Below are 21,086 nucleotides of genomic sequence, written 5' to 3'. Positions count from 1 at the left end.
GGTTAAGTAAAAGCATGCAAATCCTCTGAGCCCCAGGAACCCTGAAGTGAGAGTCTTGGCAGAGAGCAGCTCCCGGCAAGCAGCAGCTCTGGCCCTGGCTGGGAGGGGAGAGGAGCTGGTGGCTGCTGCAGGGGACGGGGTGCCTGGAGGAAAGCACCTCTCCCCTCCTGGTGACTGCGGCATGGAGCTCTCTCGAGAAGATTTAAGTCATCAACCCTCCTGCTGTCCTTAAATAAATGCCCAGGGAGGTCTTGAGAGCTGCCCGGGAGCTCAGTGGAGGACTGGGACTTCCACAGAGGCCACAGCTCTGCCGGAGGAGGAGAGGACGCTGCTGCCTGTTTGCTCAGCGCACAGGTGGAAGGCTCCCAACTGGGAAGCACTTCCATAGGGAGCCAGGTAATGATGGCATTGCTTTGGCTTGAGTGTGTTTTCTTTGAATAGTGACTTCACAAACAGGCAGCAATGAAGTCTTATGAACTGCTGGGGGAAGAGGCAGCTCTGCCCCTATGGGGGTGATCGGGGAGCTGGGCTGAGCAGCCCCGTGTCACGCAGGTGCTGTGGGACCCACACATCACAGGATAAACTGAGCACGGTGACGTCCTGCCTCGCTCTGGGAGGCAGAGGTGTTGGTCCTGGAAGTCTCTGTGCTGCACCAGGACTGAACTTTACCCTCGCTGCGGTGCTTCGCATCCTCAGAAAGTGCTTTGCAAACATTTGTCCTCAGAGCAGCATTGTCCGGTCACTGGGGTTATCAGCAGTGAAGTGCCAGGGGAGCTGGGACACAGAGGTAGGGCTGAGATGTCACTTTGGAAGAAGAGGACCTGTCGTGACTGAGAGAAAAGACCTTGCTGTAAAAAAAAAAAAAAAAAGATAGGGAAAAAGTAAAACGGAGAGACCACTTCATAAGGAAAATCCTAATTTTCTGTTGACACTCACTTCCCATCTGTTCCTGCGTGCCCAGCCCCACAAATGGGATACAAGGTCCAGCTTTCAGATTCATCTTCATTGGGAGATTAGTTGACTAATCTCTCATTCATCTGTCCTCTTTGTTACCAAGAAGGATATTAGGGGGCAAGGCTGGTAAATTACTGTTCCTTCCTCATCACAGCAGCGGGGTCGGTGCTGCTGGGGCCAGGAGCCCGGTGCTGGGCACTGTGCCCGTGCAGCTGGGACACGAGGGGCTCTGGCCCCGTGCCCCCCAGCAGAGGCCGTGGCCATAGGACCTGCCTCCCTCCGGCCCCGAGCCTCTGCCAATTTCCTGGAACACAACCCAGGTGAAAGAGGGGAGACTGTTCAAAAAAAATAACACAGGGTCACCAGAAGCTGTTTGCTCTAGGGTCGGGTGGCTTCAGCTCTTGGGTACACATCCTGCTTTCCAGTGCTTGGTGCTGACTGAGGGCTGCTCGGCAGCCTCCTCCGTACCACGTCGCGCTTTCTGCCCACTTCTCACCCCCCTTTCTGACCCTTGCTGAAGTGCACGGGAAATTTGGATGTCCCAAACCCCCCTGTAAGCCAGGACCTGCCCACAGGCACTGTCTCTGGCCACATCCCCGCGGTCCTGCCGGTTGCAGGCTGCCTCCAGGCAATGTCTGGGGCCGGTATTTGCCCCGGAGCCCTGCTGTGCAGGCCACCGCCAGTCACGCAGGGGACAGGGGATGGGGACAGGGGACAGAGGACATGTTCGGCCTGGCCGTCCCTCGCTACCTCCCCGGGCAGGGCCGGAGCTGCTGCCTGTGTGAGGTGGGGTGAGCTGAGGCCTGCAGTCACGGTTAACTCCCAGTGCAAGTTGTGGAGTCTTAACCTGGCTATATCGGTGACGCTGAGACGCGTGAGGCTGGGGCTGAGCGGTTATTTATAACCTCTGTGCTGCCTTTGCTATTTTTAACCGACTTGAAATACACCACGGGGGCATCCTCTGTGAGGGATGAGCCCTCCGGGCGCGTTATCCCCGTCCTGGAGGTCAGGAGGTGGTGCTGTGTGGGGCCGCGCTCCTCAGGGCTCCATCCCCCGGGCGTGGGGCACCTCACGAGGGAAGGGGCCGTGGCTTCTCCTTGCCTCCAGCCCCAGGTTTCGGACCTCTCTGCCCCTGCACCTCGTTCGTCACGGAGAGCAGAGGTCACGAGCTGGTGCTCCTGGCCCAAAACCCAGCCCTGCTCCATGCTGGGAGGTTGTGGCAGGGCCAAAGGGAAGGCCCTGCCCCGCTGCCAGCCCCCCGAGCCCCCGCAGTGCATCTGCTTCTTGCCCCAGCCCTCCCGATTAAATCAACTTGAGGTATTTCTGCCTGTCATTGAGGGAGATTAATGGGTGACCTTCTTCTCGTGGAGCAGGATTGGAGGACGCCGCCAAGCTCCCCTTCCCTCCCATAAGCTGTGCGGCACAGCCAGGAGAGGATTTTCCTCCAGAACCGGTTGGAAGATGCCTGAGGGCAGACGGGACAGCGCTGGGGTGGCCTGAAAGGAGCTGTAGGTGTGGGCAGAGGCTGAGGTTTGCCGGCCATGCCCGCTCCTGCCCGGCGGGCACGGTGCCTGGAGATGCGGTAGGTGACCGGGGGCTGCAGGTCTGCGTGAGCAGGGGGCTCCCAGCCACGGTCCCGAGGAGGAGAGGGGAAGGAACGGGGTGGGAGCGCGATGTTGAGGGTGTCTGCAAGGCCATCCCTCTCTTTTGGTTTGTCCTGGGCATTGCTGAGTGTTTGCAAGCTGGGGTGTGCGTCTGTGGTGTGCGGGCTGGGGCAGCAGCTGTGGGATGGTGGCAGGAGGTGGCAGGGCAGAGACACAGCAGGAGCCAGAGCACGGCACCCGAGGACTCTGTGAGCGCTTCTCAAAGCGGGTGATGCTCAAAGGATGCACAGAACCCAGTGCCCTGGCAGCCCAGGGCTCCTGGCCTCATGGGTCAGAGCCACCCTGCCTCGCTGCCAGGATTTCCAGGAACGTGACCTCCTGCAGGACATAGGGCTGGGATGGCCGAGGTGAGGAGGCAGGAGGGCTACAGGGCAATAGGCACGGAGCGGTGCCGCGTTAACCCCTCTTCTTCCCAACTTTTGGGATTTGAGAGCTGCACGCGTGTCCATCCCTACCTGCGCAGCATCAGCTCTTGCTCCAGTGCTGAGCCACGGCTCTGGGCACGCAAAATTCATGCCCTGTCTCATGTGGTGGCTGTTAAAGGAATTACGTTTGGTTTGGGAAAAAAATCTCTGAACGTAATGAATTGGCAGGAGCGTTTGCTGTAGCACATCAAGGGAAAACATCTCAAAATAAAGGAGTTTAATATTTTCCGAATTTCCTGACTTTATAAAGTGTTTTGCTACAGGTCTGCTGCCACTGTGCCTGTGGGAGCTGTGCTCTTCAAACCTGTAGGCTCCTGCAGCTGCAGCTCCTGCTTTTCCTGCTGCAGAGGAAGGCAGAAGAGCAGAGGAACTGATCCCAGCCCCACACCAAGGGCACCCAGAGGCCAGATGTCAGCTCTCAGCTGGCCACTGCTGCCCCGAGGAAGAAAATAATTAAGGCAGATGATTATTCCTGAGAGAAAGCACTCACCTCAAAGCTTGTTAGCCCAATTGTTGCAGCCCAGCACAGCAGGGATGTGTGCAGAATCATAATTGTTTTTCACTTTCCCTCCTCTTTACCCGTGTTTGTTGTAAATATTCCTCTGCTCACAGGGCTTCTGGCTCCCCCACAGCAGACACAGGTGGGGAGCGGTGAAGCCGTGGGGTGTGCAGCTCGCCCACCTACGTGGCTGCCTGGCAAGGACAGCCAGGATGGGGTTTCTGCACGGAGGTTGGGGACTGCCCGGAGTGTGTACGGCCTGCAGCAGGATCACTCTGCTGCAGAATTTCTTTGTTTGCAACTTCTCTACCCAGCTGCTGCAAGACCCGAGCGTCTGAGCCCCAGTCCTGCTTGACAGACGACCGGATCGCCCACGCGAGGACCAAGCGGCCGAGGCAGAGGATGCTGGATGAGGCAGCAGGGCCCCTGGCCCGTCCCCTGGGGGGAAAAGCAGCTGGAGCTGAGCTGGGGCAGGTTCTGCTGTGAGCACCGTGAGGCTGCAGCCTGCTGACGGGGAGGGGGCTCCATCGCTCAGGTACCCCGCACCACCTCCCTGCTCCTGTCCCCAGCTCCTTCGCGATCCCAAATTTTGTCGCTGAACGGCCTCGCAGCAACTTCCCGGGGCCTGGAACCACGCTGTAGGTAACCGCCAGGAACGCGCCTGCTGCTGGGGCTGCTCAAGTGGCCTCAGAGCAAGGAGCCACCTCCATCCCCGCGTGGTGCAATGCAATTAGGGCAGGTAATTGGCTTAGCCATCTGCTGCCTCCCCCAGTCCAGCTCAGCTCCCTCACCTGGGCGGGGGCCCCATCAGGAGATGGGGGCTCCCAGGGCCTGGGCCCCCAGCAGCTGCCCTCGGGGTGTGCTCAATGCTCTTCCAGCCACAAAAGCTGCTCAGAGCGTAAGGCACCACGGTGCAAGCACGCAGCAGCCGTGCCACGCTGCCAGACGTGGGATACCCACACGGAGAGGGGCATCCGCACCGCAGCCGGGCACCCGCAGCTCAGTGGCAGCAGGACCGTGCCGAAGCCACTGCGGAAATGCAGCTAACAGGATTACGGTGCAGGCAGGACCGGGATTAACGACCTGCTTCCCCTGGGAGTTCCCCGGAGCTCTTTGCAGACAGGGCTCTCGCCCCAGGCCCACGGGCTGCAGCCTGCAGGATTTGTGCCACGCCACCAGCCCTGCGTGGGGCTGTCCCCTCGTGGTGATCGCGTGAACATCCCTCACCTGCTACAGCCCTGGGAGGCTGCTGGCAGGATGGCAGGACCCACCGGTGTTTAACCCCAAATTTTGCCCCCCCCTGCCCAGCCTGCTGCTCATGCACCCCCCACCCCAGCTGACGCTGCCTTTCTGTTCCCGCAGCGCCCCGTGCCATGGCCGCCGTGCTGACCACCACCGGCAGCGGCACGGAGCCGCAGTGGGAGCGCGGCCTCTGCACCCACAACGGTGTGGGTGGCTGCTGGCTGCTCCGCGAGGAGTCCCGGGGCCGCAGGAACTCCATCCCACCCGCGCAGGCGCCCACGGCCAGGCACATGCTGGCCTACCTGCCGCGGCCGCCCACCGACACCAGCCGCTACGGCACCTTCCCCCAGAAGGTAGGGCTGCAAAGCACCCGCTGCCTGCAGGTCCCCGCTGTCCTGCATTCAGTGCAGAGTGTCCCAGGCACGTCAGGCTCAGTGCTTGGAGCGCAGAGGATGAAGAGGGTGGTTTAACATGGACTGGCCCCTTTCCCCTTGCAGCCCGAAGGCCCAGCCACCCCTGCGCTCCTGGCGGATGACGGCCAACAGCAAGAGGCCACCAACGCTGCTGAGAAAAGGGCCCTAGTCCCAAACGATCTCCACCCGCCCTACAGCACTGACATCCCTGGTGAGACAGCTCTGCTTCAGAGACGAGCAGACTCGGAGGACATGGTGCCTGCCAGGCGCTGGCCCAGCATCTCCATCAGCACCGGCGACCTGCCCAAGCACCGCCGCACGTCGCGCCATGACCCGCTGCCCATGCCACAGGACGTCTCCTGCCGCTGGTACCCACGGCACACGCGCAGCGTGCCCACCATCCCCAGCCCCCTGCAGAGCAAAACGCCCACCCGGAGCATCGTCTCCATCCCCTCCGCGGAGAGGCTGCAGACGCGGCGCTGCAAGCTGATGGAGGACGAGCGGCCGCTGGGCCTGGCAAGCAAGCAGCAGAGGCAGCGCTATGTCACCAAAGTAGGCAAGTGCCAGGTGAACCTGGGCAACATCCAGGAGAAAAAGAGGTTCCTCTCAGACATTTTCACCACTATCGTGGACCTCAAGTACCGCTGGTTCCTCTTCGTGTTCATGATGTGCTATATTGTCACCTGGGTTGCCTTTGGCACCATCTATTTCTTCGACGCGTGGCTAAGGGGCGACATCGACCACATCGGTGATCCGGAGTGGAAGGCGTGCATCGAGAACGTGGACAATTTCATATCTGCCTTACTCTTCTCTGTGGAAAGTCAGAGGACCATTGGCTACGGCTCCAGGATCGTGACAGCCAACTGTGCCGAGGGCGTCATCCTGCTGATGGCACAGTCCATCATTGGGTCCATGATCGATGCCCTGATGGTGGGCTGCATGTTCGTCAAGATCTCCAGGCCCAAGAAGCGTGCCCAGACCTTAATCTTCAGCAAAAACTGCGTCATCTCCCACCGAGATGAGAAGCTCTGCCTGATGTTCCGCATCGGGGACCTGCGGGAGAGCCACATGGTGGACGCAAAAATAAGAGCCAAACTGATCAAATCCAGGCAGACCAAAGAAGGGGAGTTCATCCCCTTGGAGCAGTCGGAGCTGAACCTGGGCTACGACACCGGGGAGGACAGGCTGTTCCTGGTGGAGCCCCAGATCATCTGCCATGTCATCAACCAGCGCAGCCCCTTCTGGGACATGTCGGCGGAGTCGCTGAGGAGGGAGCAGTTTGAGATCATCATCATCCTCGAGGGCATCGTGGAGGCCACGGGTGAGTGACAGGGCTTGGGGTGGTTCCATCCACCGGCCTGGTGCCCGGTGCCACAGGCAGAGCTCAGGGGGAAGCGGGTGCAAGGGGTGGGGACCACGGGGGGCTGCAGGAGCCCATCTCCGGGCACTTCTGGAGGGCCTGGGCCCTGCTTTTCCCATCTTGCTTCACTGTGAGCACATCACTGAGGGTGTGGGCGCAGGGACGTGCATCCTGCGGCGTCGCAGCCCTCGGGGACGCATCCGAGCCTCCTTTGGGCTGTGCCCCGCAGGGATGACGTGCCAGGCCCGTACCTCGTACACCGAGGACGAGATCCTGTGGGGGTACCGCTTCGAGCCCTGCATGTGGCTGGAGAAGGGCGCCTTCCGCGTGGACTACAGCCGCTTCGAGCTCACCTTCGAGGTGCAAACCCCGGCGGCCAGCGCCAAGGAGATGCAGGAGATGGCGGAGCTGCAGCGCCGGGGCTGTGACGTGAACGTGCCCGTACCCGTGCCTGTGCCTGGCCTGGGCTGGACCCCACCACCCCTCTGAGGGACCCCGGGGGCTGTGGGGCTGGGGGCTGCAGTAACGGGGCCGGCAGCGGGGAGCCCCCCATGGATGGCTGTGTGGGCACCACAGGGAGCATGGCGGGAGCATCACATAAACAGACAGACAAACAAACAAACAAACAAATAAATAAATAAATAAATAAATAAATAAATAAATAAATGAGGAAGAGACAGCCCAGGCGGGTCGCGCAGCAGCGTGTTTATTGCCGTATGCAAATGAGGTGATTAATATGCAAGATGCTAATCCCACCGGCCACGCCCCCCACCACACACACAGCGCCTGCAGTTGCCCTCCCGCCCGCCAGGGGGCGCTGCAGGCCGCCCCCCCCCCCGCCCCGCGCCCCCTGATGCCGTCAGGCGCTGAGGCGCGGCGGGCGCTGAGGCGGCAGCGGCGGCGGCCCCGGGCCCGGCTCGGCCCGGCTCGGCCCGGCCATGACGGACCGGGAGAACAACAACAGCATCTCCGCCAACCCCTTCGCCGCCCTCTTCAGCTCGCTGGCCGACGCCAGGCAGTTCGCAGCCGGACAGAAGCAGCAGCCGAGGCCGCTGGCAGGTCGGGAACGGGACCGGGATCGGGACTGGGGACGCGGGGGGGGGGCCCGGGCAGGGCCTAGCGGGGGGCTGCGGGCTCTTGACGGGGCCACAGCGGTGTGGACGGGGCTGTTCTGGCGCTCGGTGGCGGTTCTGGAGCTTTTTTGGGCAGCTCCCGTGCTCGGTCCCGCAGGTGAGGAGACCTCGGCCAGCCAGGATGACTCCGACAACAGCGTCTCCGAGAGCCTGGATGACTGCGACTACTCGGTGGCGGAGATCAGCCGCTCGTTCCGCTCGCAGCGGGAGCTGTGCGAGCAGCTCAACATCAACCACATGATCCAGAGGATCTTCCTCATCACCCTCGATAACAGTGAGTGCTGGTGGCGGGTGGCTTGGCTCTACGTGGCTGGTGTTGGCCTGTCGCTGCCGTGGTTTGCTTGGTGAAGGCATTGCGGGGCCCTGAGGAGCTCAGCGCTGTGCCTGTGCTGGTGGGGAGCAGCCTGGGAGAAATGCTGGGTGGAGAGCAGCTGGCCTGGAAGCGTGCAGCTGGTTATCTCGTGTGCCCAAAGCCTTGAGCAGGGTTGCTGTGTTTGCTTTTGACTTGTAAGGATCAGAGGAGGCAATGTTACACGGCTGCTGAGAGACTATTTCTGCCTCTGTCTCCTAAAAACACTTTTGAGAGCCAGCGCTTGTGAGCATCTTCAGCTGTATGGGGCCAGCAGAGGCAGCACTCGGCATTTCTGAGCTGGCCCAAGGTGGCCCCGCTGACAGCAGCATGCTGAGAAGCTCCTGCTGCTTCTGCAAAGTGCAGCCCCTCAGGGCAAGGATGTGAACAAGGAAACTCCATGGGAGCTTAGGCTCTCGCAGTACCCCCAAACTGTTTTTTACTTGTGATATCGATGTAAGAGCGTGACTTCTAATAGTGTGCAGCATGACTTGTGTACTCGCAGAAGGGCTGTCTTGATGAGTTCCCGAGTGCACCATGCTTTGAGCAGAGGTGTGAGAACCCTCGCAGAAGCTTGTCAGGTCTACACAAAACTGGGTGGGAATGGTGGGAGAGGGGCAGGGCTTCCCTGCAGTAGCTGGTGGCAGACAGCTCTGCCACGGGCAGGATTCTGCCTGTAGGTTTCACTGCTTGCAGCTATGTTTTCTGTCAGCTTTGGGGCAATAGATTATTTGTGTTTTCCTCAGGTGATCCCAGCATGAAAAGTGGAAATGGGATTCCAGCTCGCTGTGTGTATTTGGAAGAAATGGCTGCAGATCTGGATGACCAGGACTGGCTGGACATGGAAAACATCGAGCAGGTACGGTTGCTGCATGTCTCACTTCTCACACAGACTGATGGCTGTCCAGACAGAAATGGTGTAGCTGCTGTGAGTGATGTGCTGATAGCTCCTGATGGAACTCTTTGAACTCCCCACTCACAACTAGGATTTTGAGTGTTTTCTGTTTGAGACAGGATGTCCTACAGCAATGGCGACAAGAAATGAGAGCCTTTTATGTGCGTTCTGTTTTTAAAAACAAACAAAAATGCATTTGTGTAGTTCTGTGTAGTTATCCTGACAGTTGACAACTTCCCAGTAATCAGCACGATGAGGCTTTTAGATCTTCTCTTTACACTGGGAACAGCAATTAGGTATCTTTCCTCGCAAAGTGTACCCAGTGCATCCGGAGTGAAGGCTGTCTGCCAAAGCAGAGCGTGGAGCTGCTAGTGAGAGTTCCCTCAAACTGTCACCGCTCTGGAAGGTGGTTGGAGATATTGTTAGCTTAGCACTTAAGCGAGTCTGAGGATTCTCAGGCTGGTACTCTTACTTAATAGTTACAGAGAGCTCTTCTGGGCAGAAATAGTTTAGCCTAAGATGATAAGGGATTTATTTTTAAGTGATTTTTCTTCTCTCTCCTGGGACTGTTTCACTTTCAGCCTATTTTTGCTTGCGTCTAGGCACTGTTCACCCGCCTGCTGCTGCAGGAGCCTGGAAACCACCTGATTTACATGACCTCTGCCAGCACACAGAACCTCTCTGCAGATCGGGACGCGGGGGAGAAACAAATTCTACGCTACCTCTATGCCTGTTTCCAGAGGGCAAGAGAAGAGGTGGGTGGAAGTTTCTGAGAGAGGAGATAACTTTGTTATCCAGACACGTTTTAATGGTGAGAAGTGGGTACACGATCCCGGATCCATCTTGTCGTTTCTGTGCAGATAACCAAGGTTCCAGAGAACTTGCTGCCCTTTGCTGTGCGCTGCCGAAATCTGACTGTGTCAAATGCTCACACTGTTCTCCTTACCCCAGAGATTTATGTCAACCAGAATGTGTATGAGCAGCTGGTGGACCTGATGCTGGAGGCACTGAGAGGGGCACGTAAGTATGACTAAACTTGATGATGGCTTGGTGCTGTAAGGTTTCTGTTAGTGTTGTAAGGCTTCTTAATTTGTTCTAGCTGCTTTTTTTCTATAAGTGCATTCAGCCCTCTGAGTGTTTGCACTTTGCAGTTTGGGTGGTAGTGAGCTCTCCTCTCTCCACTGAAGAAGTGTCTGTAAAAGAGACTGAATTCTTGTCTCTAAGCAAGCCAAGGACATCTTAACGTAGGTAAAGCCTGAGGAACAAATATTGTGGCTTGAGTGAAGCTTTGGCTCCCTCCGTTGTTAAAAGGAAGGTGAAAGGGAGAGCTGTGCTTAGGTAGCAGGGTGTGCATGCTCCTGAGCTCTGGCTGCACTGAGGATCTATTGTCTGTAACGGTCTCGTATCCCTTGCTAGATTTTGAAGACATGACTGAGTTTCTCGAGGAGGTCATAGAAGCCTTAACAATGGATGAGGAAGTGCGGACATTTGGGGAAGTCATGATTCCAGTCTTCGATATTTTACTGGGCAGGATCAAGGACTTGGACCTTTGTCAGATCCTGCTCTACACCTACCTGGATATGCTCCTCTACTTCACAAAGCAGAAAGATATAGCCAAGGTATGTGTCCTAGCCTTACGAAGAGCTAGGAACTTCTCTGTCTTATGCAGAAACCCCACGGGTTGCAATAGTATAATCCTAGCAGTGTTCAGTGAATGCTTCTCTAGCACCTCTCAAAGACAAGAGGTAGAAGAAGTGAAATCACAGTTTGCATGTGACTACAGGGTGGTAGATGGTAGTTATGCAAAGAAACACTTCTAATGTACCTGTAACATTCTGCCCAATGGCTGATGACTTATCCCTTATTTATATTTCAATGACAGGCTGGTTGCTTCTTGTTCTCTTTTCCTTTTTAGAAGTTTGTTACCATTAGTGTAATTCTGATATTCCAATTAGACTTGTGCGTACCCAAGATGATCTACTTGGTCACTCTCAGATTCTGCTTACAGGGATGCATTTAGATGATCTAACCTGTTGGGTTCAAACCAAAAGTGCAGTGTAACAACTCGTGTGTACCCTTAGTCCTCTTAGTTTCTGATTGGTTGGCCTAAACCCATAGGTTTTTTAGTGGGGTTTTATAAAAATGTCAGCATCTTCATCTGTTCCCTAGGTATTTGCAGGCTATATTCAGCCCAAGGATCCTAACAATGGACAGATGTATCAGAAGACTTTGTTAGGCGTCATTTTAAATATCTCCTGTTTGCTAAAGACTCCTGGTGTAGTGGAGAATCATGGCTATTTCTTGAATCCATCCCGATCCAGTCCACAAGAGATCAAGGTGCAGGAATCCAACATCCATCAGGTGGGGCTGAAGTGTAATACTGCTGCTTCCCAGTGTATTTTATTAGTCTATGGGCTTGCAAGTTGAAGTGAAAAACCTTGATGTTGGTGCTGAGTTCTTTTGCTCTTTGAGAGCATGTCTTGGTGGCTAAGCAAGTCACAGAACTGCTTTGGATTTTAGATTCTCCATCTGTAAAACGTAAATAGCTTTGCGTGCTTACTCAGGTTGTAACCGCAGTCTTCATATTGATCTCATGTTTCTGCTGCTTAAGAGTGAGTCATCCATTACCAAAGTAGTTTTCTGATTTTTGGGAAGATGGCAGGGTGCTTTTAGAACAGACACCAGTACCATAGCTTAAGACGGTATGTGGAGATAATCTGACTTAAATATTGTAAGCACTGTGAAATGTTTTTCAGTTCCTGTCCTGTAATTGAAACACAGACTCACTAGCAGATAAAATGACAGGCAACACTCACTCTGTATTTGAGATTAGCTTCCCTCCTGAGATCATCAGCGCTTGGAGGATCTTAAAGATTATTTCAGAAGATAGAGCAAAGCATCACAAATCAGAACATAAACACAGTTCTTGTTCTACAGGGAAGGATGCTCGGGTGCAGAAGTTTGTCCCAGAGTGGGGTTCCCAGCCATGCATTCTTTTAGGGTCATTGTTTCTGCCAGAAATGTGCAAAGAATTTTGCTTTTATTTCCTACTGAAACTACTTGCTCTTGGCTATGCTTTTGAATGTGTCCCTAATTATTCTTTCCTGGTGGCCTCAGGATTTGATCTTTTCATAATGTGTCTGATGGGGGATGTCATGACTTTGAGGAAAAAAAAATCTTTAAAAAATTTTCTTTGAAAATCCTGCCTTTCAAGAGTAGGATGCAGTCTGGACCTGTGACAGCTCCAGCATTAATGACAGGACAGGCAAAAGATGCCTTTCTAACAATGACTCCTTCAAACATGCTCTGTTCCTTCTAACAGTTTATGGCCCAATTCCACGAGAAGATCTACCAGATGCTCAAGAACCTGTTGCAGTTGTCTCCAGAAACAAAGCACAGGATTTTGTCCTGGCTGGGAAACTGTCTCCATGCTAATGCAGGCCGTACCAAAATTTGGGCTAATCAGATGCCAGAGATCTTCTTCCAGATGTATGCCTCAGATGCCTTCTTCCTGAATTTGGGAGCTGCACTCCTGAAGCTGTGTCAGCCCTTCTGCAAACCAAAATCTCCTAAGCTGCTAACCTTTAATCCTACTTACTGTGCCCTAAAGGAGCTGAATGAAGAGGAGAGGAGGAGTAAGAATGTACATATGAAAGGTATGCCCAAAACCTGTGGGAATAAGTGAATTAGACAGGGGATCTCTGCAGTTCCCTACCTCTCCCAGCGGTGCACCCTTGCTGTACATCAGTAAAGGGAGAGAGAAAAGAAGCATTAGAGGGGAGTGAAGGAAGAACTGAATACAAATAAAACACTGCCCAGCATCACCTGCAGTCATTTCATTTTATCAGTCTTCAGCACTCTTTCCTTACCAATGCTCCTGGGTAGGACTTAATGCAGAGATGTTTTTAATTCTAGGTTTAGAGAAAGAGACGTGTTTGATACCTGCTGTGACTGAGCAAGAGCCAGAGTTTGCAAACAGCTACAATCTGGTGACAGAAAACCTGGTCCTAACACAATACACCCTTCACTTAGGATTTCACAGGTAATGGTTATGCAACTGAATGAGTGTTCTTAAGGAGCTGATCTCTGAGGTGTTAGATGTGCTACCAAGGCATGCACTTTGCAAAAATAGTATCTGATATTCAGAAAGAATGTGGATGTTAAAGCTGTAGCTAAATGATTGCTCCCAGCACTGTTTTGTATCGGTGTACGGTTACATAAATTTTTACTAAATACTCAAAACTTAGAGTGAGACACCTGAGTTGCCGAATGCCTTTCACAGTATGTTTCAAGTGACCATTGAGCATCGGGCTGACTAATTCTGTGAAGAAATTCTGTTCGCTTGTGTTCAGTCAAAGCTGACAGGAGTCCATGTTATTTATAGTGTCTTAACAGCTCAGCTCCATGCTGGATTGGCATGGCTCAATCAGTTCTCAGACCTTCTCTTGGAGAACAGGCCTGTGTCCATTTGCTTATCTGCTAGAGAGCATCTGAGTAGCAGAGCACCTGCCCAGTGTGAAGTGTCTGAACTGGCCCACTAAATGGATTTTAATTGAAACAGAAATGCAAGGTAACTGGCTGTTTCCAGGAAACAGTTTTCTGGACACCAGAATGCACTGTTTTTCTTAGTCTTCTGCAAATTGTTGCCTGGATACTATGAGGTCACTGCTGATCCGAGCCTAGTCCCCTTCTGGTTTATTATCTAAATATAGAAATAGATGAAAAAGTTATGCAAGTGGCTTGTTGCTGGGAAACTGAAAATGTCACCTCACAGGCATCTCCAAGGCTTACCCACTCCCTGACCTTGGTAATCTAACAAGGTTTGCAGCTGCGTAGTCTCGTTATCTGCTCTGCTGAAGAGTGTTTCATGGGAGCTGTTGGTTTACCAGGCTGTGTAACAGACTTCTTTGGCTCCTCAGGAGGATACCTTATCCTCCCAAGTGGTGGCTTGCCTTTCTTCAAGTGCTTCCTGCTGCTGGCCCCCAAGGGGATTATCTGCAGGAAATAGTTTGAATTGAGAGTACACTTGCTGCGTTGCAGCCTCCCTGCTGCTCAGAGAGGGAAGCAGCACACCTGGTCAAGCTGGCAACGTTTTGAAGTCTTGCAGTGGCAGCTGCACAAAACATGTCTCACAGTGTGTGGTGACTTGTGTTTCACTTACGCAGTCCGTACCAAACTTATTTGCATCTTGTCTGGTGTCTTCCTCACTTTTTTTTTTTTTTTTTTCTAGGTTGCATGACCAGATGGTAAAGATAAACCAAAGCCTTCACCGCCTGCAAGTAGCATGGCGAGAAGCTCAGCAGAGTTCTAGCCCTGCTGCTGACAGCCTCAGGGAGCAGTTTGAACGCCTGATGACCATCTATCTCTCCACAAAGACAGCGATGACAGAGCCACAGATGCTGCAGAACTGCCTGAATCTGCAGGTGTCCATGGCAGTTCTCCTGGTGCAGCTGGCGATAGGAAACCAAGGGACTGAGCCTCTAGAGCTGACATTCCCATTGCCAGGGGTGGAAAACAGTGCATTGGCCTATGTACCAGGTGAAACCGCTTCTCCTGCTGCTTTGTGGCTGCTGTACGTGAGGGTCTGAATCTAAAGTGACTTAAGTAGCGCTCTGCACTTGAGCAGGGCGTAACATCAACAGATAGCTGCTGGGTGTCACCCTGATAGGTGAAGTGAATCCAGTGCATAACAAGTTTCATCAAGCTGAGTATTCGTTGTGATCGTGGTGTTCTAATACAACTACTTAGTTCTAGAAACTTAATCAGAATCAGGGAGGTAAGCTAAGTACATGAAAGGCCAAAAAGCAGGCTGTGAGCTGCACAAGGAGGAATTAATGTGCAATCTCTGTTCACAGAATTCTTTGCAGATAATTTGGGCGACTTCTTCATTTTCCTGCGACGCTTTGCTGATGACATTTTGGAGACTTCTGCAGATTCTCTGGAACATATCCTCCACTTTGTTACTGTTTTCATGGGTGATGTGGAGAGGTATGTACAGCTCCAGTTGTAAGCCCTTTATGCTCTTCTGCCAAGCACCTGGGTAGAACCAAGGAAGTGGATATTGTTAGAGATGTCTTGAGATTTAGTTTATAAATCTGTAATTTGCTTTAACTCATTGAAAAAAAATAAATTATGTTCATAGAAGTCACAAGAAACTTCCTGAAGGACTTGGGTTTCACATGAGGCACAAATAGGATTGTGTCTAAAAACTCGGTCTGTCATACTACGCAGGAGCTTAGGCAGATAGAACCAGTGAACACTACGTGAGGAAAGTGGAGATTTCGCTTACTAGAGAGCTTTTTGCATGTATACTGTCCCCACTAATCTGGGCTGGCCCTGGAAGATCTAAGTTGTAGTTCATCTTGGCAGTAATCCAGAGCCTGACCTTGGGCAGACTGTTCAGCTTCTGCCCCACAGGTGCAGTAGAGAATTATGCCTTCACCTTGCTCAGTGTCCTGTCATGCACTGGAAAGCAAGCTCAGCAGGCGAGGGACTTTGGACTTTCAGAATAAATAGGAAACAAGTCATTGGGCAACAAGTACAAAGCCGGGCTGACAAGTCGTGTTTGCTCAGGGAAGCTACAGCTGACAAGCAAGCGTGGCTTGCCAACAGTACGCCCTGCCAGAATTCTGTTCCGTGAGGGATGGAAGCAACAGCTTTGATATTTCCCGTACCTGTTCCCCTTTCTGTCTGAAATTTAATTATGGGTGCTGACTGCCTGCATTCTTCCTGTGGCTCTGGGCAGCTCGATGCCAGCATCAGTTTTACAATAGTTTGCAACAACTGGCTGCTCCTCTATGGATGGGCACAGCTCCTGGAGCATTTTCACTACAGTTAAGTCCCCCCTACGGCCCTCGTGCCATGCTGAATTTGCATTTTTTTCTCTTGCAGAATGAAAAATCCTCATCTGCGAGCCAAGCTGGCAGAAGTGCTGGAAGCTGTGATGCCTCATTTAGATCAGGTCCAAAATCCACTCGTCTCCAGTGTGTTTCATCGCAAGCGAGTATTCTGCTCTTACCAGCATGCTGCCCATCTTGCTGAGGCACTTATTAAAGTCTTTGTGGATATCGAGTTTACTGGTAGGTGTGAAAGGGGAAGAGGTGCCTTCCTTCTGCAAAGTCTGTAGCGGGATGACTTTGGGTTGTGGAGTACTTCAGTAAAAACAGATGAATCTTTATGTTGTGTGAAATTGCTCAAGTGTTTTAGACAGAAAGCATTCCAGCAAAGCGCTGGTCTTTCCGAACTTCTGACTTGTGCAGGACTACATTGGCTATTGTTCCTGGCTATTGTTCCACAGACCTTGCTTGCCATGCTCTGTGGCTGCTTGGTGCTAGTATGGTCACGGCAGTGCTCACATTCACTGGAAACTGCTGAACTTTTTTTGTTGAGGAAGCAACAGAGAAAATTGTGCTCTGACCGCTTGCTGGCTGTTGATGCATTCAGCGCCCCAGCTGCGTGCACTGGGAGGTCAGAGTTTTAGCTTTCTGAAGAAAACGCAGCCTGCTCCCACGCAGTGCTAAACAAACATTGGAAAGGAATTTAAAATCCTTCTCCGTGCCCACAGCCAATTTGCAATGCTCTTCTGCTTGTGTCTAGGTGACCCACATCAGTTTGAACAGAAATTTAATTACCGACGTCCAATGTACCCCATCCTGAGATACATGTGGGGCACAGATTCCTACCGACAGAGCATAAAGGTAAGGCAAGAGGCATACATGTAAGCATGCATATCTAGCTCTTCATGCAGTATATGGATTTGTGTCTTGCAGTTTGGAGTGTGGCGGAGCATTAACCGTTTTGTTGTTGTTCGCAGGCTTTGGCTGATTATGCCTCAGAGAACCTAGAGGCAATGAATCCCCCTCTCTTCTTGCGCTTCCTTAATTTGCTTATGAATGATGCCATTTTCCTGTTGGATGAAGCCATACAGGTAGGGTTTACTACATGTGCTGCAGGCATCATGTAGCAACCAGTTCTCACTCACTTGAAGATGGCTCGTTACAATATTGACCCACAATCTGAGTTTTGGTAAAGGTATGCAGTTGTGACCCTTTTCAAATACTCTGTACCTTTTTCTTCCTGAATGGGCCCCTGTCAGAGTGGAAAAGGCAGTATCTGAGGTCTTGCCATTGAGTTTCACAGGGCAGTGAGAATACAAAAGCTTTATAACACAAGGGAACTTTTACTTACAGCTTCCTACAGTTTTGGAATCTTAATTAATTCCTAGTGTTCCAGTCTTGAAAAATCCACTTCTTTTTTCTGCCTGTCTCACCTGAGATAAGGCAGATCAGCAGTGGGACTTGTTGCTTTCTGTTAACGTTACCTAGATGTGTTAAACAGGAGTTAGCCGTAGGAAAGTCTGTGGGATTATACTGATTCACCAGAGGAGATAGTCTGGGAAGTGGATGCTCTCTATGCTTAGCACCTAAAGCTGTGGTGAACATCTACGATGACGGTTTTTTCTTTCCTTGGTTCAGAAAACTTCTGTCTGTGCTTGTAGGTTGCAGACTGAAGGTACTGTGTGTGAGGAGCAACCTCAACTTCTTTAATCAATACTCGTTAAGACGTTTTGTTTTTTAACACCTCCCTGATAGTGCTCTTGGGCATGGAGGGAGCAGTCTGAGTTAGCTTCTGTAGCCTATTTACCTGCCTATTCTCCCGAGGCTGCTGTAGGAGACATCTTACTTGTTTCTCTAACAAGCACGTGCCTCTTCTGTGCCCTGAGGTGATTGCCTGGCGGAAAGGAAAGCATTCTACTTAATAAAGCTGTGTACTCAGGCTGCTGCTCCCATGCTCTTCCCTGCTGTGTTGTTACAGTACCTCAGTAAGATTAAAGTTCAGCAGATAGAGAAGGACCGCGGTGAGTGGGACAGCCTGTCCCAGGAGGCTCGTCGGGAGAAGGAGTCAAGCCTGCAGATGTTTGGTCAGCTGGCTCGCTTCCATAACATCATGTCCAATGAAACCATCGGGACTCTGGCCTTCCTGACATCAGGTAGGGAGAGCAAATCCTGTCTGCTGGGAGCTGTAGAGCAGCATTGCCTGGGAATCAGGGGGGCCTAATTCAGTTTAAGGATTGTCAGAGAGGGACTGGATTACTGTGAAGCTCAGGGAACTATTGGTTTCTGTTCCAGAAATTAAGTCCCTGTTTGTGCATCCTTTTCTTGCTGAGCGCATCATCTCCATGCTAAACTATTTTCTTCAACACCTGGTTGGCCCTAAAATGGGAGCTTTGAAAGTCAAGGATTTCAGCGAGTTTGACTTCAAACCGCAACAGCTAGTTTCTGACATCTGTACGATCTACCTGAACCTTGGGTATGTGACAAGGGAGAGCTGGAGGTGGGATGTCAGGAGGTGCTTGTGGAGAGTGGCAGCCTTTGGGTACTTGGACTTGAGACTCTTATGAGTGTAAACAGGGTTTTGTCTTCTCTTGGACGCTGATGCTTGGAATGAAGTGGAAATCTGATTTGGCCTAAAGTGGGACTTGCTGTGACGTGCACACCAGTGTTTGCACTGGGATGGGAACTGTAGCTGGAGTCAGGTGAACGTCTGGAGCAGCAGAGCTCTGTAGCCTCCTTTGCCACAAGGTGGGAGTGTTTTCCAGCAAGACCAATGTGAACAGAAGTCCATAACGGACCTTTCAGAAGCGCAGTGTGCTCATTTGTGATAACTTCTAAATTATGCAGCAAAGTCAGCTGCAACTTGGTAGGAATGGAAGTTGAGCATAATAGCAGTTAAATGTGTAAATTGGGTCTCTCTGGAAAAGACCTAGGAAAACTGCTTAATCACGATCAAGCTTTTCTCTGGTTTTCACGTCTCTCGACCTGAAAACTCTTGGGGGGACTGTGTTTTGCAGCCTGATAAATAAGAATTCTTGAACTCTTCTTCTCATTTACCTTGTGGTTCAGGGATGAAGAAAATTTCTGTGCCACTGTCCCCAAGGATGGACGTTCCTATTCACCAACGCTCTTTGCCCAGACAGTAAGGGTTCTGAAGAAAATCAATAAGCCTGGCAATATGATAGTGGCTTTCAGTAACCTGGCTGAGAGGATCAAGGTGAGAGGTGGAGGGAATAAAAGCCAAGAAAAAGAAATGCAGTTGGCATCCTTTTCCATCTGTTTATTGCTGCATCTTTGCTGTGAGGCTGCAGTTCTGGGAAATGGTGCTTGATACGAGGCACCAGGCTGGGCAGCTGAGAAGGCTCCTTTCTGGTGTGCACCTGTAAATGTCTTAGACAATTCAAGAACTGGCTGCTATGGATGTATAAGCATGCAGGGTGAAAAACAAAATGCGTGGCTTACGGCAACACCTGGGCTTCCTGACTACCAGTGTGTTAATTTCCAGTAGGAAATCAGTGTGTCACAGCTCAGGCTCTCAGACCTGAGCTACGTTTTTGCATATTTCATGTGACCCTGTTAAATAGCCATTGCCTTGACCAGCTGTGATGTTTTTATGTTCTAGCAAGGCTTTTTTTCAGTCATGGTGATGCCTCACTACTAGTTAGGAGTAAACCTGTTTTTAAATGAAGTGGAACAGCGCTGAGAAATCTGGTGTTTTAAAAGCTGTGTGTGCTTGCCAGTCTCTTGCAGACCGTCAGCAGCAAGAAGAGGAGACGTACGCAGACGCCTGTGACGAGTTCCTGGATCCTATCATGAGCACTCTGATGTCTGACCCGGTAATACTGCCGTCGTCCCGTGTCACCGTGGATAGGTCAACCATAGCCCGGCACCTGCTCAGGTACGAAACGTAGGCTTAACTGCGTCCGTGGGTCAGGTTCAGCTTCCTTTGTCACCGACTGTTCTTTGTGCCAGTGACTTGTGCTTTTCCAAGTTGGAAGCTTGGGATGGGGTGGGTACACATCTGCAGTCTCACTCACTCCCCAGTTTTCCAGTTTGCTCTGAAGTCCAGGGCTTTAATGATTCTGTGTTCAGAATCACCTGGAACCTGGTCTCAAGTGTGGCTTTGCTGAAGTAAGTTCCAGACATGATGAAAAGTGTTTAATGTGTTTTCTCTGACTTTAGCCCGGAGATGGAAGTACAGAACAGATTATGCACATGCTGCCTTTAGTGAGGGACAGTTTGGTTATTGGATGCAGATATTTTTATGTCACTCTTGTCTGGGTTTTTCACTAAATATATCTAAAGTTTTGGATTACAATGGAATATGAAAGAGTGCCTTTTATTGCTTAAAGCTGTAAAAGATTTCAGTGTTTTGTAAGAGACGATGTGCTGACCTTGTTGAATGTGGTGTGGTTTTACTTTTTTGGAACACGCCCCATGCTCCTTGTTCATCCTCGCTGTCCTGGGCCCTACAAATGAAGTAGCCTGTGTGCATCTGCAGCTCCTCCTCCTGGGGGATGTATATCGCTCACCTGATGTTATCCAGCAACACCTGGGCTCAGTGTTGGCTGATGAAGTTCACTTAATAGCAGGAAGATCACGCCAGTCTTCGCAGCCTTACTACTTTTATTCTAGCAAGGAGACGGTTGAAGTAATCTCCTCACTGCTCTCTTTCAGTGATCAGACGGATCCTTTTAATCGGAGCCCCCTCACTATGGACCAGATTAGACCAAACACGGAGCTGAAAGAAAAGATCCAGCAATGGCTTGCGGAGAGGAAAAAGCAGAAGGAGGACTTGGAGGACACACTGAATTGAGAACAAAGTTCTACATCCCCAGACATGCAATCAGTCGTTGGCAGGACAATTGTCTTGTACGGGTGGTGGTGGGTGCTCCAGAGCATCTGTGAACCTTGCCACGTGAATGAAGAACGCATCCAGTGCATTGCGCCACGTCTGGAATCTCTCCTAGTACCTTCTCTTTTACCCCTTACTCTGTCTTTCCTTTCAAGACTTACTGTTTAATACTAAGAATTTCCACTGCACTACAGCTTCCTAGCCTCTGCATCCTGGGAAGATTCAGCCTCTTCTGATTGTCCTGGTGCCCTGGCCCTCTACTCATTGCTCTTTGTGTTGGCTGTTTCTAATGGCCGCGTGACCTTTCCTTTGCTCCCCCACCCTCTGTCCGGTTGTTTAGCCTGTGTAATCATACTCAATGTCAAAAGGATGCCTCTGCATCTGCAGCAGCTCTCACCTGGAGATGTGGGAAAGGACAGTTCCGCGTGTTTGTACAGGCTGACCGCGCGCCAGGGCTTCTTTTT

At 51.9% G+C, this 21,086-nt stretch overlaps 2 protein-coding genes across 2 annotated transcripts; both read left to right on the top strand.

Annotated features, from left to right (window-relative positions):
* Positions 1–4,915: 4,915 nt before the first annotated feature.
* Positions 4,916–7,046, top strand: LOC116497804 (G protein-activated inward rectifier potassium channel 4-like). Its single transcript, XM_032201738.1, has 3 exons — positions 4,916–5,137; positions 5,282–6,518; positions 6,787–7,046. Exons 1-3 carry the CDS (start codon positions 4,916–4,918, stop codon positions 7,044–7,046), a joined length of 1,719 nt encoding a protein of 572 aa, XP_032057629.1.
* A 421-nt stretch (positions 7,047–7,467) lies between these two features.
* UBE4A (ubiquitination factor E4A) lies at positions 7,468–20,810 on the top strand. Its single transcript, XM_032201808.1, has 19 exons — positions 7,468–7,616; positions 7,788–7,964; positions 8,786–8,898; positions 9,537–9,689; positions 9,795–9,954; positions 10,351–10,553; positions 11,104–11,295; positions 12,257–12,590; positions 12,850–12,976; positions 14,165–14,472; positions 14,790–14,922; positions 15,826–16,013; positions 16,531–16,631; positions 16,748–16,861; positions 17,749–17,923; positions 18,063–18,243; positions 18,837–18,984; positions 19,508–19,665; positions 20,445–20,810. The coding sequence occupies exons 1-19, from the start codon at positions 7,496–7,498 to the stop codon at positions 20,581–20,583; spliced, it is 3,225 nt and encodes a 1,074-aa protein (XP_032057699.1). The 5' UTR covers positions 7,468–7,495; the 3' UTR covers positions 20,584–20,810.
* The last annotated feature ends 276 nt before the right edge of the window (positions 20,811–21,086 follow it).

The sequence above is a fragment of the Aythya fuligula genome, chromosome 22, assembly GCF_009819795.1.
Source record: "Aythya fuligula isolate bAytFul2 chromosome 22, bAytFul2.pri, whole genome shotgun sequence".
Classification (NCBI taxonomy): domain Eukaryota; kingdom Metazoa; phylum Chordata; class Aves; order Anseriformes; family Anatidae; genus Aythya; species Aythya fuligula.
The sequence above is the reverse complement of the archived record's forward strand: the minus strand, read 5'-3'. Positions and strand labels throughout refer to the sequence as shown.